The sequence below is a fragment of the Nanorana parkeri genome, unplaced genomic scaffold (assembly GCF_000935625.1).
Source record: "Nanorana parkeri isolate BGI_ZX_2015 unplaced genomic scaffold, ASM93562v1 scaffold161, whole genome shotgun sequence".
Taxonomy (NCBI): Eukaryota; Metazoa; Chordata; class Amphibia; order Anura; family Dicroglossidae; genus Nanorana; species Nanorana parkeri.
The window spans coordinates 774,988-794,506 of record NW_017306429.1 but is presented as its reverse complement, the minus strand read 5'-3'; the positions used below and the strand labels follow the sequence as shown (position 1 = coordinate 794,506).

The 19,519-nt window shown below is 38.6% G+C and overlaps 1 protein-coding gene across 1 annotated transcript in view; it reads left to right on the top strand.

Moving 5' to 3' along the window:
* Positions 1-19,519, top strand: part of TBCK (TBC1 domain containing kinase) — a 194,815-nt gene that overhangs the window by 107,054 nt on the left and 68,242 nt on the right. The window contains exons 21-22 of the mRNA XM_018554476.1: positions 6,564-6,600; positions 16,111-16,272. Of these exons, the coding sequence (XP_018409978.1) occupies positions 6,564-6,600; positions 16,111-16,272 (199 nt within the window). The remainder of the gene's footprint in view (positions 1-6,563; positions 6,601-16,110; positions 16,273-19,519) is intronic.

Here is a 19,519-nt window from a genome sequence, read left to right as displayed (position 1 = left end):
GAGTTTGAGTTTTCTCAGGGCATTGATATATAATAATATCTGCAGTGTCACCCATGCAGTGGATGATCTGCAGTGTCACCCATTGGCAAAATTTGTCATTGCAACATGGCGTATTGGTATAATATTTCTGCTGTTGAACAGGAAGTCCAGCAACCACTTGAAGTCCCATTGCTCTTTGTTTGAACACTTGGGACATGAGGACCTACATATTACTAAAAAGAGGGCACTGGGTAAATAGTGATTTCAGTGTTCTCAGACAATCACTTTAAAAGGTAATTGAGTTGAGCAAAGAATAAAGTAATATCATAAGCTTTCAAATTGGCTGCTGTGGGTTTATCATCAAGGACCTAGCTCTCGGTATACTGAGCTTAGGGTAACGGGAGGACGCTAGTTTGTGTCCTCCCGTTACCCTAAGGAGAACTATGGGGAAAAACACTGACCCCATAGTTCTCCTTTAAGCCTTAGTGACAATGGTCCAAGGCCAAGACATTGCTCTGTATTGAACACTTGGGGTTGTGTTGGTGATTGATTTCCTCCATTCATAACATCATTACACTGAGCGGTCTCCTGCACATGTTGCACTTCAGCATGGAAGGCAATCAGCATTAATCTTCTTGCGTTCCACAAGGAACAAACCATTCCCACCTTCCTGAATTTACACATTTCATTATGCAGTATATATGTTACACTTTCTTTTTCATTGATTACATAAATCTTAATTAGAATGCTACTATTGCATATGAAATCTGTGTGCATTATCCTGTCATTGAATTCAATGCTACCCCCTTTTAATATCAATATAACCTTTATCTCATCCTATCCTCCTACAATGTAAATACTATACCATATAATTTTTACTATAACATGTTTTACACATAGATTTCGAAAGAGACCTAAAGATAGGTGTTATAACATACTCTGATCGTTTTCAGTTAGCATGGAAGCTTTGTAAGCAGGTGTTAAAATTGCAAGGGAAGCATTCCAGCAGTTAATAAAGCTTCAAACATTGTTTCTCTTTCATGATTAAAGTGATATAAGCACATGTGATAAGACCACTTGACCAGACCAATAAGTGTTTTTGTAGTTTGATGAATGAAGACCCATTGTGTTTTGTGAAGTGTTTAGTCCAGTATGTCTGAACATAATTAAGCCTTTTTTAATGATGTTTATAAGATTCTTTTGCATATGTAAGAAGATACAATTAAAGTTATCCCTGCAATATTTGTTAAGATGTTTTGTTTTACTATCCACTACTGCTAGAGGGCACTGTGGTACTAAAAAAAAGCTTCTCACATTTATATGGTTATTGTGAGAAAGAAAAGAAAAGTAATTTTAAAGTGTACCAGACCACAATCAAATTTCCGATCACTTTTCTGTGCCTATAAATGTATTTTAAAATACGGCAAAAGCTATTCAATGGTAAATCGCACATATTTTGTTGGAAAAAATGTGAACACATTACCCAGCATAGTAGCTCAGAAAATAGTGTAATTAAACTATATTTTTAAAAATACTGTTGGGGATTGAAAATAATACTATGGCATCTGAGATTTCATAGTATTTAAAAATTAAAAGTAATATTGCTTAAAGCTGAATTCCAACCACATACAACATACAGATGAATGCAGCACTGCATTCATTATTACATACCATTTTTTTTTAATATCAAAGCAGTGTAAGTTCCTTTCACTGTCCAGTCACAGGCCTTGAAGATTATAGCATTATGTTTACTTCTTTTTTTCTATGTGATCTTTGAATAAAATGTTCCATATTGAAAGACTCCATAAATGACAGTCTGAATGAAGAGCAGGCACTCTCTGGTACATGCACATCACTTTGATCTATTTCACAATCCCTGAAACCCAGGACATTCTAATATGAAAATCGAAACCTTTGCAGTTAAAGTCGACCCAAAGCCATAAGTGAAGCTTGGCTAGAAGTCCGCTACTGGTGTTTTATATGTCTTGGTTACTCGAACAATGAGATCTTCTTGCCGTAATTCCCAACTTTTTTACTGCCCTTTTGCATTTTCATATCACATAAAATCAATATACAGTACAACAAGGAGAGTAGGAACTCCTTTATAATGGTCACAGCAGGTGTACTGACCAAATCCAGAAACCCAAGTACATAGATCTGACCTATCTCCAAGAGATATCATAACTTGTCAGCCGTTTTAACTCTGACACCTATCAAAATTTAAATATAAATTTTGGCTAAACAGACTCTTTAAAGTTGAGGGCTGGCCTCCACAACTTCATATTGAACCAATAAAGTATTTTTAAGTTGAATAACCAATAGTGAGCTGCATACAAAGTGTATTGTCATGAAACTAGTCGGGTTTTGTCTTTTGTATGATAGTTGTTTATATTTGTATAATGCAGATAGATAAAGCTAATTTTTAAGATCAGCTGTACCTAGGAGCAATGTTTTATATTTAATTCCATGATTATCCATTTTGAAAGCATGCTATTCAAGTAGTATATATTGTAAGTTGCTGTATAGATAAGTAGCCTTATAGCAAAAAGTGAGATTTGTGCTTGAAATGCATTTTTATGCATTTAGGGCCCATTTACATCAAAATAGGACGTAAGCCTTGACTTCCGTTCTGTGGCATTTTTAAAATATGTTTTTCTTTTTTTTGCCAATCTTTATTTTAATTAATATGTCTTGAGTGGACAAACATTTATGTATTATTATTATTTTTTTACCTCTGTTGCTTTGCGATTATATCTGTTTTTGTTCCGTTACTTTGAGCTGAAAAAAAAAGCATACTCTTTTTTTTTCATCGCACTGCAACAGTTTGCAGCGGTGTGAACTGGTCCCATTCATCTTTCAGTGTCTTTCCATTAGCATGTGTTAAAAATGTATTGCAACACAACGAATCTGGGGTGAATGGGGCCTTTGACAGTCGTAGATAGTCTACTTTCGGGGTTTTTGTCTGACATATATCTGCATACAGCCGTTGACTTCTATGGGAGGCTGTATGCAGCACCTGTGTGTCCCTAGCAAGGAGTATACGCTGGAATATATGTTGTAACGCCAAAGGTGGCCATTTGCATGAGCTTTATATGAGTATTTAATGTATCATATGCGTGCTATTTACCTGTGAAAGCCTCCCATGTGTAGACATGTAAAAGCCCTGAGACAGTGTCAGGGTTTCTTACCCTACTTTGTCCAATTGAGCTGCAGCTTGTCTTCTGTTTCAGTGTGTATGACACTGTTCATTCCTTTTTTGCGCCCTGTTATGCACAAACCCATAAACATCGTCATTCTGGAACAGCTAGCAAACATTTTTTTGGCAAACTTCCTGTCTTACAGAGAAGATGCAACACCAGTTCACTATTTAACCATCAGCTTGTCCATGTATTCTCTGCCCTTCGTGTGTTCTGATTTACCAAGTGCTCTGCATTTGTTCTTGTTCTCTGTGTATGACCTTGGCTCTGGCTGACTGATCTCTTGGTTTCTGACTCTGGCTATTGTTTCCATTCATCCTGCTCTCAGTGTTCCCTGATGTTTAGCTGACTACCTGCTTCAGTGTCTGACCTCTGGCTTGACAACGACAACGTCCTGGACTTTCTCCATTGTTTTTTTGCCATTTTGTTTATTGTTATTTTTAATAAACTCCTTGTATTTTTTATCCTGCAAGTTTTTATCTGGTTTCTTGGTCTACTAACAGACAGTTCCTAGGCACTGCCATTTTAAATGTGATTACAGTGGCCCCAGCAGACACAGGGGTGTTATTCGAGTGACATTCTATAGTATTCCACTTCACTTCTCCCCCAGGAACTACATAAAAAGTGATGTATTTAGGGAAGCGGCAGAGGAGAGGGTGCAATAAGAGAGGGGGCTGTGCTAGGGGATTGATTCTTTCTGAAGAAGTCAAATTTGCTAGGCACATTGCAAGTGAATAAAAAATTGTTCATGGTAGAGAAAAACCCCTCAAAGTAAGCATTTGAAATACTTATTTATTTCACCTGTAGTTTTTTTTAGGTTGGTGACGAAACGCAATGTTTATTTTACTTATCCATGTTGGGTGCATGCTGGCCTTTGTGCCTTATCTTGCTATTGCCTTCATTCCTAGCTGGCCCTCACAGAAAATGTAAATATGGTGTTAACAGTGCTGGCTGGATTCTACTGTCTATTTTTGAAAACTTCCAGACTGGTATTGCACCGCATTGTAAGGCAAATTTTGTCAAATGAACTTGACTGTATGTTCTAACCTTGACCTTATTGGCTGAACAGGAACTCATTTCAATACCCATCCCACATTTATTATCTTACAATAATGGCTTTCTTCCCTCTTGAACTTACTGACTCTTTTACAGTAACAACAGGGAAGTAAGCCTTTTGCTTTTTCTTTTAACATCATCTGGATCTGAAAGAAAAAACTTCCTGCACCTGTTAACTGACAAGTGCTCTCCAAGGCTCTTGTCCATGGCCACAAAATGCTTGAAACACTTAAATCACAATGATCATTTATACATGTTTTCTCTGCATAGTACACTCTAGTAAACAGGACTTATTTCCTCCAGAATCCTTTCTTTGCACTACCAAGCTACCGCCAGGCACATTAAGAAATTGTAATTTCCCTTTAAAGCTAGAATCTCTGATGTCTGTTTCACATGCAGTACATGTAATGCTCATATGTTGTTTACACTTACCAAATAAAGAGTTGCAAAGATCAGTGACAATGTAAACATTGTAAAAAATATTAGCTTTCCAGTAAGTGAAAGATAAGATTGGTTGTTAAGTGATTATGTGATGCACGTTTCGTGTTGTTTGTTGCCTTATTCAGTAAGCCATATTGGGGGGGAGGGGGGTTAGCTTAAAATATATCTGCTTTTAATTTGAATTTTTGCTTTAATTTTAGATAGAATAGGGGAGGGCTGTCTCATTATGGAGATTTCCTTTCATTTCCTGTCCATCTAACAGGAAGTAAAATTTTATATTTCCAATGTAAAGGAAATCCCCTCTTGGACAGTTGTCATGGGAACAAGTGTCCCCATTGGATGATTTTCTCTATATTCCTGTTCTGGTAGCAACGCAAAATTTTGGGTTTTCCCTTTCATTCCCAGTGGCATTGGTGTTCAGGACAATTAGAGAGAGTGAATCTGCCTAACAGGGACACAAAAAGCAATAAAAACTTGACAGGGATTCTAAGCTCTCACCACTCTATCCAAATCTAAAAAAAAAATGTTTTAAATGTATTAAAAAAAAACCTTATGTTTAGTTTGCAACTCTTATTATAACAAATGGCAAAATAGCCCCTAGCTCCTATTGAAATTAATTTAATGTGAGCAGAGGACTGTTAAAGATTAAGACATACCCCTCAAGCCAAAATTGCAAATAGAAATCTTCTTCATGCGCTCTACTAGAGCCACTAGATTTTGGCAGAAAGAGAAAGAGCATTTCTCTTTCTGTCACCTTGGCCTTTCTACAGCAAAAACTATTGTGAAATAGGCAATTTCCATGTTGTATATGTTGTTTATGATGGCAAAAGAGACTTTTTTTTTTAAATTTAGCTTTTTGTAAATTGTACTACCATTGGCTAGTTATGGTCAACATGCCTAACAGGCATTCAACAATGGCTAATATGTTAGGTGGTAAAAGGATCTTCCAAGGGTCTGATTATTATGTAAACTCCTCTTCATTAAATTCTTTCTTTTCTTAAGCTGGCCAGCATAAATTTAAAGCACTTCTGTAAGAACACCCCCCATCCGTGTTAGGGGTAGCCTCATGTGCTTTAACTTATCACTATCACTGCTTTGTGCTTCAGTGACCAGCCTGATCGCTGTCTCATGGCCCATAGTGGGTGAATGCCTTGAGATAAGCAAGGACTTTTTCAAAATGTGTGGTGTGTTTATTTACATTTACTTTTAATCCTTTATTGAATGAGTAGGGGTACAAATACCCCTTACACATTCAAACGGAGGGGGCGGCATCTGGGTGCACCCTTAATTAAAGGGGTCCCCTGATGCAAATAAGCCACCCTGCCCGCAGACCCCCACAATTGCCGGGCCAGGATTTTGGGGAAGAGGCCCTTGTTCCCATTGGCATGGGGACACCCTCCCTATGCCGAGCGCACATGGCCTGGTCTGGTGCAGGGAGGGGGGGGGGTCTCAATGCCCCCCTCCTTTCCTGCCCTTCCCGGCCTGTTCTCGGATCAAGGGTCTGGTAGGAACTTTAGGAGAGACCTCACAGTTTTTCCCCCCATTTTTTGGGGACCTAAAGGGCCTGGTATGACTTTTGGAGGGAACCCCACGCACCTTTTTTATTTTTAGCTTGGGGGAGGGGTCCCTCCTAACATTCCTACCTAAAAGGTCGGATATCAATTGGGGGAGAACCCCACGCTTTTCTTTTTTTTTTCTTCTGCGATCTGTAAAAAAAAAAAAGTTATTGTTTTTCTTTTTTGTCTAATGTCACTTTGCTGCAACATTCCTAACGAAAATGTCTTACATACTACCGCTAACAAAATTAAGGAAAATTTTGGCATACTGGTTATACATATTGGTTTGAGATCTCATTGTTCATAGACTGATTATGTCTTTGTTCTCCTCCAGCTATATGCAATTCCGTGGTTTCTGACAATGTTCACACGTAAGTCACAGTATTGTCATTTTATTCTTATGTTCTTTGCTATGGCTTTATGTCACACTTTTTTTTCCTGTCTACAGGCATTCTTAACAATTGCATTCCTTTATTGCTAGGTATTTCATATTTACTGATCACAGATATTAAATGTCAGCATACATCTAGAGGCTGTCAGTTGAAGCACACACTGGATGGATACAAAGGGGTTAAAGGCTGCAGACAGATATAAGTGGAGGTGTAATTGAAACTGAGAGGTAGATTGTAGTGGAAAAGGAATAAGCGGGGTCTCAGTGGAATAAGAGGACTTTGGAGTAATAGGAGTTCAATCAAGGTGGAAGATTAAATCCTACAAGGCCGAATTCACGCCTGCTGATCTGGCTGTTTCTCGCTAAAGGTTTCCTGTCTTATAACTCTACCGGTTTCTCATGCAGAGAGCGGGTCGCAGGAGGAACTCTTGTCAGGTTTGATTAAACAATTAATGGCTAGATCCCGGAATTGCTTGCATCATCCTAGCATGAGCAGAATCCCCAAATAAATCACGCTGCTTTTGTGGGAGCCAGAACAAGAGAGAATCTTCTCCTTTAGCATTAGCTAAACTCACTTTAGAAAGCAATTTGCACTTCTCTGAATTACACTTGAAATGAAAAGCTGCTTCTTAGTAGGTTAAGTAAAAAATCAAGGCCAATGCTTCCTAGCTGCAATTATCACATCTTTGAAAGAGAAAATGTCTTGGAGAGGTCAGCAGTGCTGTGGTGAGGCTCACATTAAACTGTTGTAATGGGCAGAATGGCTTGTGAAAGACAGAGGGCAGTGACATTTCCTTAAATCCACTGATCAGGTAGTGCTGTAAGAATATATGCCAGTAGTTAACACTGGTTAGCCTGATTTATAGTGTATCCAAACCCAAGGATAAACAGTTTGTGACAGCTTACAGTTTTTTCAGGCTTTTTTTTTCTTTATTTTTCACCCAATGATCTTGCCAGTAACACACTTCTTGTTCTAGGGTGACAATGCTATCTTACGGTAATGTATCTATAGAAGGGTGGAGTTGTCTCCCTAGGACAGAAAGTAGGTTGGGACTACAGAAAACCTCATATCTTCATTTACATAACATATGGGGGAGGTTTTCTGTAGTCTTAGAATTGAACTCGGCAGGGCTTATAAGACTCCGTGAGATGTGTAGATGAACTCGCAAGCACACTGGATTTCTGGCAGGATCACCAGGTATTTTTGCACTTATCAAACAGATATAATTAAATGCTCCCAAAAGGGAGCAAGTAACATTTTAAATTCATTAATGGCTTATCTAATAATTTTAGGGAATGCAAAAACTGAGTATAAGTGCCTGCCTAGTACCTGAAGAAGAAAACCCAAAGCAAAAGTGGGCCACTTACAAAAAAAAACCAGTTATATTTTTTTGCTTAAGGTTAAAGATACAATTAAAGGGTGGTTCAGTTTGCCTTAGCAATGGAAAATCCTTCCTGGCGCCTAAATTGCAGTTGGAAATCTCTAGGATGTTCATTGTATTACACCTTTGCTTGCTGAAAACAATGGTTTTCCAAAATGTTTGGGGCCTAAGTGTTCTGATTCACAGACTTTTAGCTCCCTAACACTCTATAGGTGGTGTAGTAAATTAATGTTGTTTTAGAAAAAAATTGAGCTGTGTTCAAGCTTTCAGTCTCAAGCTCAGGAATTACCACTGCAAAGTTGCTGTGCCAATCTGAAGGCCACACAAAGTTTGCAGGTCTGTAGCTATTGACTCTGCAGATAGTTGGCGACTTCTGCGCACTGTGGCCTACCACTTCATGGCTGAGTTGCTATTGTTCCCAGTTGCTTCCACTTTGTTATAATACCACTAACAGTTGACCGTGGAATATTTAGTAGCATGGAAATTTCACAGAATACCTGCATACAATGATTTGGAGGGGTGTCCCAATACTTTTGAGCATATAGTGTCTCTGTTTGTAGATTGTCATTACTAAACATTTCTAAAGGTGCCTTGTTATTTTGAAGATATGGGTAAAGTTCCTCTTTAATGGGAAATATTGGTTGTGTTTCCCAGGGGCTTAGACTTCGTCACTGGGCATATGCAGGGAGGGATGAAGAAAGCTAAGGCTTCATACCAATCTGAACATGCCAGTATGAACTGAATCTGGTCAGTAGCCAAGAATGAATTTTTCGTCTCATCATTTTTTAATTTATGTTTTTTTGACTGCCATACTAGAATAAATTTAATTCTGTATGACACTCATTATAAGAGCTGCAGGGTCAAAAGCACACAGAACAATCTAATATAACCTTTTTGTTTTTTCCTTTTCCTCAGAAAAAAACACACACCTTTCTCTATGCAATGCCATATGTTTCAGGAAAAATGGGCAGTAAAGTAATTGCCACTTAGCAGTCCCCTCATAGACACTCAAGAAATATTCCTATCCATGGCAGCCCATTACCCTCCATCCAAGTGAAATGAATGGCTTTTGGTGGAGAGGTTTTTTTTTTAACCAGTTACATTACATTGCTTAATAGCTTCAAGCTGTAGTAAATGCACTCATAGTTACCAGACAAGCTGCTGTCTAGAAGTGTTTAATACCATTTAATAATTCACCTGTCATTCACAGATTAAAAATTTGGCTGTACTTTTTTTAGTTTAAATAACAACATCTGTGTAACTGGGAATTGTCAGTTTTGGCATTACATTTGTTTAATACAGTAAGTTCTAATTATACTCATCATTGACTCTGATAGATTAAACGCTGTCTTTGGCATTTACCATTTGTCTCGATGATTTAGGATGTATTGTTTAAAATCTATTTTCTTTCATGATCAGGGCTCAGGTACATGAGTAATATGTTTTGAAAGGCATTAATCTGATTAACATGCAGTTATTTATTTTTATTTTTCATGCAAGAGATATTTATCAGTTTGGAATTTGTTTATTCTTTTCTCTGTAAAATGGCCCTTTTTTCCCCTTAGCAAAGCTGTTCACCTCTGCCACAGTAAACCCCAATTACCTCTATCTTCTGCCATTTAACAGTAAAATGTCTGAACCTCAGGGGGATGTAGGGGCTCTGACATTTAAATGACAAGGGGCATGGCTTAGAATTTGTAGGAGCTGGGGCTTAAAGCTGACTCATAGTTCATGAAAAATATCAATAATTAAATTTATTTCAGGTGAATACATACAGCCCTAACTATGTTCATGTACCTTCTTTTTTTGCGATACACGATGCGTGGCTAGCCGTGATCATGTTCGGATGCACAGGCGGAATCGCGGCAGAAAACTGGGTGAGCTGCCAGGTGCGACTGGGATGTCATTAGAAAATAATGGCATCCACAGCGCGACCGTCTGTGATGGGCGATTCCGTGACCGCGTGGTATTGCACATGATTGCCACGTGGTCACAGATTACCTAGGCACCAGCCCTTAACCACTTGAAGTCCGCGGTGTTTACACCGCTTCCTGTCCGGGCCATTTTTCAGTATTCAGTGCTGCGGTACTTTGACTGACGTTTATTCCGTCATGCAGCGCTGTACTGAAATACATTTTATACCATTTTATGGGGACTGATAGAGCTTTCTTTTGGTGGTATTTATTCACCACTATGGGTTTTTATTTTTTACTATATTAAGGGAAAATTACCGAATTTTTTTTGTAGCGCAATTGTCGTTTTCGCGCGCTGGTGCACCGGACGTGTATTTTCGTTTATATGTGCGTAAACGTGGGGTGGGGTACTTAAACATTTTTGTTTGTTTTACTGTTATTATATGTGACTTATTTTTTTTAACTCATCAGGCTATAGAGCCGCTGATCGTGTATATGTGAAACAGCCGGTAACGGCTTTACACATCAAACAGGATTCTTCTGCCCGGGGCGCGCGCAAGCAGAAAAAAAATGCCGTCTATAGACGGCAACCCACCAATGCGACTAAGCCGTCCATCCGTTTTTTTGCAACGGGCGGACGGCAAATGGTTAAAACATCCTTAATCCATAAATAAAGAAAACCTAATGTGTTTTCAGTAGTATATTTTGTAAATCTAGCATGTTGTCAAATTCAACATTTAGGCTAGGTTCACACCTATACCGCACAAAACAGAGATTTGCAATCAAGTCTATGGAAGCTGTTCACAACTTCACACCTTTGTGATTTGTCGAGCGGTTGAAATCGCCTCTTAAGCAAAAAGGAGCTGGAGCTATTTTCCGGTGGTTTTTGTGCGGTTTGGGTCTTATAGACATTTGTATGCATTGAAAACTACGCGACAAAACGCAAACAAAACGCGTAAAAACAGCTCACCAGCTCAATCGCCTAGGTGTGAACTTATTGTAACATTGCAAAAATTGTACAATTAGACAGCGGGAATCAAATAATCCCGATCAGATGGTAATAACTGAGCATCTTTTTTTGGGTGAGACCCTGTTCCAACCAAACCTCAAATACTACAAGATAGTAAACCAGCAAACCTCAATTGCATAGGTAAAAAAGTAAGAAAGTAGGAAATTATCGCAAATCACTCACTGAAAAAGTGGTGGAGAATAAAAGAGAAGTGTGCAATAAATGAAGACTGCATGTAAGCAATGCAGAAAGGGTTTGTGAAAAGGTGTTTGAGGGAGTGGAAAGAAGGTGTATCTGCAAACATGTTTTGGGAACCAAAACTAAGAGGTTCGGACCTTTCCTCAACGAATTGTATTGCAAAGCTAGCAATACATCATTAGCTTTCTAACATCTTCTCTGGCAGGCCCAAACATGATCCAAGTCTATCTGTTTGAAGCTTACATTTAGTCAGCTAAGTGCTCTTTCCCTGCCTCCACATGGCAGCAGTTGGCTACCCATGCACCAGCACTACATTGTGGTAGGAAGGGGAGAACATCACATGCTCCCCAATAGCTGAAAATACTATCTGTTGTTTTAAGAGTAATATATGCTAGTATCATATGAACATAGGTACTGCTATAAGAGATCAGGCATTCCAGAAAAGATAATGAGAATAGTCAAATTTACCATGATAGGTAGTACTGCACAGATTTATATCGAGGCAACATTGTCAGAGGCACAGAAATATATTAGTGGGCTGAGGCAGAGTGATACTTTACCATGTAGTCTTTTAATTGTTGCAGTAGACCACGGATGGGCAACTCCAGCATGACTCCCAGAGGCATGTTGGGGTTTATAGCGAAAGCACAGCTGCAGGGCCAGAGTTGCCCACCCCTGCAGTAGACAAAATTTATTAAAGAAATAGGCATAGAAATAGGCAGACAGGTTTTAAATAAACCCCTAAGTGTTTGATACCTGAGCACAGCAACAAAAGGAGCCAATTATTTATATTGCTTTGTTCATGTTCGACCAAAGAACACACTGACAGAATGACAGTACAAAGGTGAAAAAAGCCTAAAATAGTCAAATGAAAGCAGCCACCACAACTAAGAGTTTATAGGCTGCAATATATTCAATTTTTATTTTTGGGTTTAGATAACTTTCAGGGAGTTTTAGAGATCAAGTCAGCATAAAAGTATAAGTCCTTACAATGCCTGCACCAAGATCTGACAGTTCTGATATATTTGCACTAATAAATTATTTGTGCTGCTGTATTTTATGACTTACTTTTCTGCCTACTAATAGTAATATAGTCACCATATTTGCACATTAGATTAGTGGAATCATGATAGAAGCTAGGTTACCAAGATGTTAGCACAATGGAACTTTATTATAAATTAGGTTGCCCATTTTAACAGAAAATATTTGGCTTCTGTCAGTTTATCTTGGGTAACCCTTAAGTTATATACATTAATTACCACTACCCCTAAATGTGTGTCCCTTTTTTTCTCAAACCATAACTTATGCTGGTAGACATCTGTTTGTGGGAAAACTGCTATATTGTTTACAGATACTGGTGGACTAAATCATCTACTGGCTTATTTTATCTCTTCAGGACTCAAATGATTAGATCTAAACAGAATAATCAGTTTTTTAAACCTACCATGCAGCGGCGTACATAAGCTCGCAATGAACTAGTAGCTTTCCAAACTAACTTTCATACAAAAGATCTCTCTTTACCGCCCGATAATGCCATCAGACACTTGACGAATGTCTATCGAAATTTCATTTGATTTCAACGTTCGATTTTGGAATAAATGAAGTTCCCGAACAAAACCACATTCAGTGTTAGAAGTTCATTCATTTTAGAAAAAATTTCCATCCTGCTGTTTCGAGTGTTTCCATCACTGTGGTCCAAACAATCGCTGGTTTGACCCCATCAACTAATAGACAGTTGAAGTAAAGATCTTTCGTATGAAAGTTCTTTCGAAAATCTAAGCGGTGTATGGCCAGCTGTAATGTTGGAGCTAGACTACTCCATCCTCTTCCCCAATCTTTGTATTGAAACCTAAAGTAAAATCCAAAAGAGATCAGCTTAGTTTTTTGTCTTTATATTTGTTGTTTTCCTGTTTAGGCTTAGGAGATATCCCCCTCTGTTCTGACGGTAGCAGTGTCTAACCTGTTCTTATCTTAGTAACAGGCCCTTGAGTGAGGCCATATGGTTTCTTGCTAATAAGCTGGCACTGCCATTGTTACTTCTGCTTCATTTCTCTTTTTGAACTTTTGTACTGTTTACATAAAATGTATTGCAACATAAAAATCCAACAGGGAGTAGTAAACTTCACAGTGTGACAGGGAGCAGTCTTTACACCTCACATGTAGAGACTTCACTGCAAGAGTTCTAAAGAAACATAACACTCAAGAAATGTGACCCACCAGCTTCTACCCAGAACGAAAATATTGGCTTTGCGTGCACGGACCCTCAAAATGGCTAATCCGGTTTGTTTTATGGGACAATTATCATTTGGTAGAACATCAAACTGATCGATGGGTTAATTTCTCAGGCAGGGGAGCCAATGAACTTTTGAGAAGTAATTTAGGGTTCTTGTAGCAAAGCTTAAAAAGCTGCTTTGGGACGGATAGAGCCAGAAGTGTGTTGCGCTGGCACATTGCCACCCGGCAGCCTTGTAAAATGAAAATAAAAATTTCTTCACGTCTCTCCGTGCATCTCTCTTTATCGTAGGCAGATCCTGAGGTGTTTTTCTCATTCATTATTGAAGAAGTGGGGATTCACAATACAGAACACCTATGAAGACGTTTTCATCTTTCAGTTAATCTCTCTAGGCACATCGGTATTTTAAAGATGTGAAAACGTACAGTAAAGCACAATTTCCTTCAAGGAATCCTAGGCATTAATGATTAAACACAAATGCCTAATGATTGAACTCTCATACTTACCATTTCCACACTCTGCAAGAGGAAAAAAAAATTGATGCTAAGAAGCCCGATGTATGGCACACTAGTGGTGAACTCTGACCTTTGTTCATTGGTCAGGACCGTCTTTAATATTGATTGGACCCCGGGCAAACATTTTCTTGGGCCCCCCACCACACCCCCCATGCAATATTGCCCGCTATATGCTGACAGAGCAGCGCTGCAGCTGGGATGGATCTAAAAAATATTGTCAAGATCCACCCCACCACCTGATTGACAGCTGACTCTACCTCTCCAGAGGTTGTGTCCGCCCCATCCATCCCTCCAGTCAGCATTGGAGGATCAGAGAGGGGGGGTATTCCTGCGAGGAGCCGTGACTGACAGTCACCGCTCTCTGCAGAGAGAGTGAGTGCAGGAACTGAGTGATCAGCGGTTATGTGATCGCTCAGTTCTCTATCAAGAGAGCCATCCTGTGGCAGCTTCAGTAATTAGGGGGAAGAGCACATTTCACTCTCCCCATAATTCTACTTTCATGGTAAATGTGTGGATAATTTGCCACCTACCACTGCATAGAATAGCAACAATAATAATAATGATACCTGAGCATGTCCCCCCAGTGTCATTATTATTATGTCCCCCCATTGTCATTATTATTATGTCCCCCGGCGTCATTATTATTATGTCCCCTGGTGTCATTTTTATTATTTTACAATAATAATCATCACTACGGATGCACTGATACCGGTTTTTCGGTATCGAGTACCGACATTAATATTTCGGTACTCACCCATACCGAGTACTGATACCGGTACTTCCAGTAGCAAAGAGCCGGCTTCACGGGCAATCAGGGAGCCAGGCAGCGTGTCATTGCCCACTGCCGGGCTTTTTGATTGCCCGGGAAGCCGACTCCATTCTGTTTGGTCAGCTCGATGCTGATTGGCCGGGAAGCCGTCTTCCCAGCCAATCGGCATCGAGGCCGGCCAAACAGATCTGCCAATATGGCGACACGACCCCCACCCTGCAGACACCTCATTCCCCTCACATAAATCCTTAGCAGCATTCATTACTGTACCAGTCCCTTGGCCAGATACCGCAAGTTCTCCGGGATCTGCCCACGTCTCCTGTGTGCACAGCGCCAGCGTGATCGGCCCTCAGCCTGCCACTGCGGACACGCAGACTGATCAGAAATCCTGTGCATGCGTAGTAACAGGCTGAGGGCCGATCACGAAGTCAATTCGTTTTTTTTAACTCAACCGTGCAACGTTAGTTGTTTTATGATTTAATGTTTAATGTTTAGTATGTTTAACTGATTGCCCTTCACCCAAAGTATTCCAAATTTGTCTCATCAGCAGACGTGCTTAACTAAATATGTAATACACTACTGTGAAGAAATTGTAGTCCTCTCAGCACATGATGGTCTATTATTAACTTCTAAGCTGCAGCAGTAGAGTTGAAAATGCACAGGAGTAAGGAAATAAATATATCATGTGATATGCCAGTCCTAGTAGCAATCACAGAAACCAAAACATGTCTCACAGTTTTTTTTCTTTGCACTTGCATACTCCATTTACATTACATTCACAGTAAAGTTATCTGTGACTAAGCTGTAAACATTTCATGCAAGCTTATCAACATCCTTCTCTTCATATGCCCCATAGTACTGCAAGTTATTGCTTACAATGCTGATATCACTTATTATTTGGAAACTACCAGGCAACTTTAGTACTAATTGGGCTTATTATGCTTATAACACTAGCAGATTTCAGCAAGATGAGAAAACAAATGGAACCCAAAAATAAAAACATTAACAAAAACACTACCAGCCGTGATGTTATACACTGAGCTTAGGTTTATAGTCAAGCTTCCAGAGTTCCATATTGAGAAAAATTGTTATATTACTGTTAGAATTCAGTTCATCTTTGTATTTACTGGAAGATATGCCTGCATGTAAAATTCTCAGGGGCATATTTTTAAAGAGGTGATTGTGACCTTCACCTGGCATCCACAGGCAGTTCTAATACTCCCTGTAGTTTAAAACACATGCACCTACTGTACATAGAATATCTGGTGAATGTCACTTAATAAATAGTGTTAGAAAAAAAGAGACAACGTTATTTCCAGTCCTATGTCTTCTGTATTATGATGCCATCTAATTAGACACGATGATGTGAGGCTGTAACAGAATCTATTGATATGACAATTTAAAAACAAAGTAGTGTTCTTGTGTTATACTTTAATAATCCAAATAAACCCTTTATTCTTTTATTTTATAGATGTTTTTCCTTTGCACAAAATATTCCATTTGTGGGACACCTTGCTACTAGGGAACGCCTCTTTTCCATTTTGCATTGGAGTGGCTATTTTACAACAGCTAAGAGTCAGACTTCTTGCAAATGGATTTAATGAATGTATCCTTCTCTTCTCAGATTTACCAGGTAAGCTTTTTCAATAGATTGCTCTGTATTCTAAAAATCAAACTACAATTTTTTTGTATTTGTTTTGATTTGATGGCATGCCAGTTACAGTAGGAACCAACATGGTTTAAATCAACACAAGAAGATGTGTAAAGGTGTCAGCCTGAAGGAGAGCAGGAGAGATAAGCTTACAGTGCATCTAAAGCCCATTTTCTTGTAGTTTTAGAGTGGTGAGGGGATAGAACCACTGTCAGATTTTATTGCTGTCTGTGCCCCTACTAGAGTAATGCACTTCCTATTTGTTCTGGTGACTACTGTGATAGAGACTAAAAGTGCATAAAAGTGAAGAAATGTTTTTTTCCCAATAGGACCTGTGTTCTGGTGATAGTTGTCCAAGAGGGGATTTCCTTTTGTAGAAATGACAAGTAGTAAAAAGAAATCATTCTAAACTAGACAGGAAGTGAGGGGGAATCTGCCATTGGGACAGGTATGGATTTTAAAAAAAAACACATGGAGGAATGTATCACACCTGGAGCAGACAAAATCAGGAGTTGCTGTGCATGGCAACCAATCAGCTTCTCTCTTTCATTTTCAAATCTTAACTGAACAATCTAAAGAGAGGAGCTGATTGGTTGCCATGCACAGCGGCTCCAGATTTTGGAGCCGCTGCGCATTGGAGATTCTGCCCCAGTTTGGAGATTTTGCCCCAGTTTTTATAAATTCCCCCCATGGGGTTTTAACTATTTTCTACTTTATCCAATTAAAAAAATATATTTTTACATATCATTTAAATCAAATCATTAGTGGCACACTAATCATGTTAATAATAATAACAATAATAAACTGCTTAACTACATTTAAGGCCCATTCACACCATGTGCGGATCATCTCCAGACCAGATTCTTTCCGGACCCAAAATGCATCCTAATGTATCCCTATGCTATTTCTGGCCTCTGTTCACACCGGCGCAGTCCGTTCCAGGCCAGACCAGAAAAATACTGATTATCCTATTTTGTCTGGTCTGGAATGCACTGGAACGCATAAAAACGTATCAAAAATAAATGAAAATAAAACATTTCCAAACGCGGCAAAAACGCAATGCACTGTGTTCGAGATCTGGTCTGGAAAATGGTGTGAACCTACCCTTAAACATATTTCTGGAAACGGCACACAGGAAAAAGAAGAAATGTATATTACCATGATCAGGTTCAAAAAGTGGATTGAGCCTAATTTAGAGCTGACTTTAGACCAAGACAAGACCCACAAACAGCATATGTTTTCTAGTGCGCATCAAACTATCACATCAGTTCATAACAAGAGTAAGCATGGAGGGGCAATTTGCTACAGTTGCTTAAAACATATTCCCCAGCATCAGGCTGGCCAGCCTACTTCTAAAATTTTAAATTAAAAGAAAGGTCTTCATTTCATGTATATACTAGTGCAATAGGTGGTCATTTCCAATCTCTCCTGTGTTTATGTAATTTTGGGTTGGACTGGGGTGATTTCCCTTCATTTCCCGGCCCATAGTCACAACAGGAAGTAAGAGAAAATTCCTGCAGTGAGAGAAATCCCTGGTGGTCAGCAGGGTCACCAGAACTAGTGTCCCCATTGGAAGATTTCCCTTTTATTCCTGTTCTGGTGACAACTCATAAGTTGAGATTTTTTTTCACTCTTGGTGATAACGATCACCAGGACATTTGGAGACCGCAATAAAAACCTAACAGGTGTTCTAATCCTTCTCAACGCTATCCAAAACTGAAAAAAAAAAGTTTTTGGCTTTATGTATTTACAGTAATTTGATCAGTGTTATTGGTTACTAGCATATCTGGGATATGTACCAGTTCCTGAGGACTGGGACTGTTGCGTTTGGTAGTATAAAGGGCTCCTTTTGACTCCAATACGATAAAGAGTTGCTATATAAAAGTTATACATATATTATCAATGCATTATATTTTTAAAAAGTTATTTATAAGTGATGGCTGCGTTTTATTCCCAAACTGGAACTTGACATTGGCATACTGCTAATATGAATTTGTCCCTTTTTGCCAGTTTGCAGAAATGTGTATACTCTCAAATAATTTTACGTGTGCAAAACAAAATGGAATACAAAATAAAAGACCAGTAATGTGTATAATATTTTAAATGATAATTTAGGAACGTTAAATTCAGCCAATAATAATAAACATTTGCATAACTGTGCTGTAATTATGTTGCATTAAAAATTGTACCTGCTTAGATCTGTTCATGCAAAATTGTTCCCTAGGAAACCTAACAACTCGAATCTGTTTTTCTGATTTATTATTAGTTCTACACAATCATATTCTGTAACTGCTATGTGCACAGCGCTATCAGGTGGCAAAAAGAAAGAATATTTACATCAGAAGGGAATCAAAAGGTGCCAGGTTTCAATTGTTTTTGTATGACTCAGAGCTTCCTGCAGTAATGTGCAAAGCAGGATAGGAGATACACAGTTATGCTGGTTTTTAAAATGTCTATTTTTATTTACTTGCAATGTGCCTTTGAACATGCTAGAAAATTTGACTACTCCAGGAAGAGTCAATTCCCTAGCACAGCTTGCATGTCATAGACCTCTCCACTTCTGTTAGTGTCTAATAACGCTCTATGCTGGTCCAGCATCTACCTCTCCCCATCCATCTCCCTACATACCCTTTTATGAGCGCCTCCCTCATATTTGTAATCAATAAAGTCAGCTGATTAGGGGATAAAAAATGTTCATGTAGATTGTTAGCATAGCCCAAAGTTGAGATTAAGTTGGGTTGACAAGGGCACAAATTAGCAGGACGTCGACCCTATTTGTTAGTGATCGCTAAAAATGCAAATGACATTGCATTCACTTATATATGAATTTGCACAGTAAACACAAATGTCAAACTGGTCATCAGACATAATTGGTACGACCTGGGAACTAATCTGGAGAGGGAATATTTTTATTTATTTTAGGAAATAAATATAGACATGTTAATACACATATTTGTGTATACTGAATATTATTTTTCTATCATTTTTTTATACGTTTTAATTTTACAATTTTTTTACACTTTCGATTTAAATAGTTCTTATTAAAGGTTATGAACAAACAATTAACAAGGGTATAGAATGTCGCAAGGTTTGCATAATAAAACACAAATAAAGTATACAATAAAGTGATTAGAATTTTGACCACATGTGTTCCTTCTTTTGTGGAAGGCTGTAGGCTCAGGGAATTTTTAGCGAGTAAAGGAGCAAGAATGTGTGCATGGGCATTGCA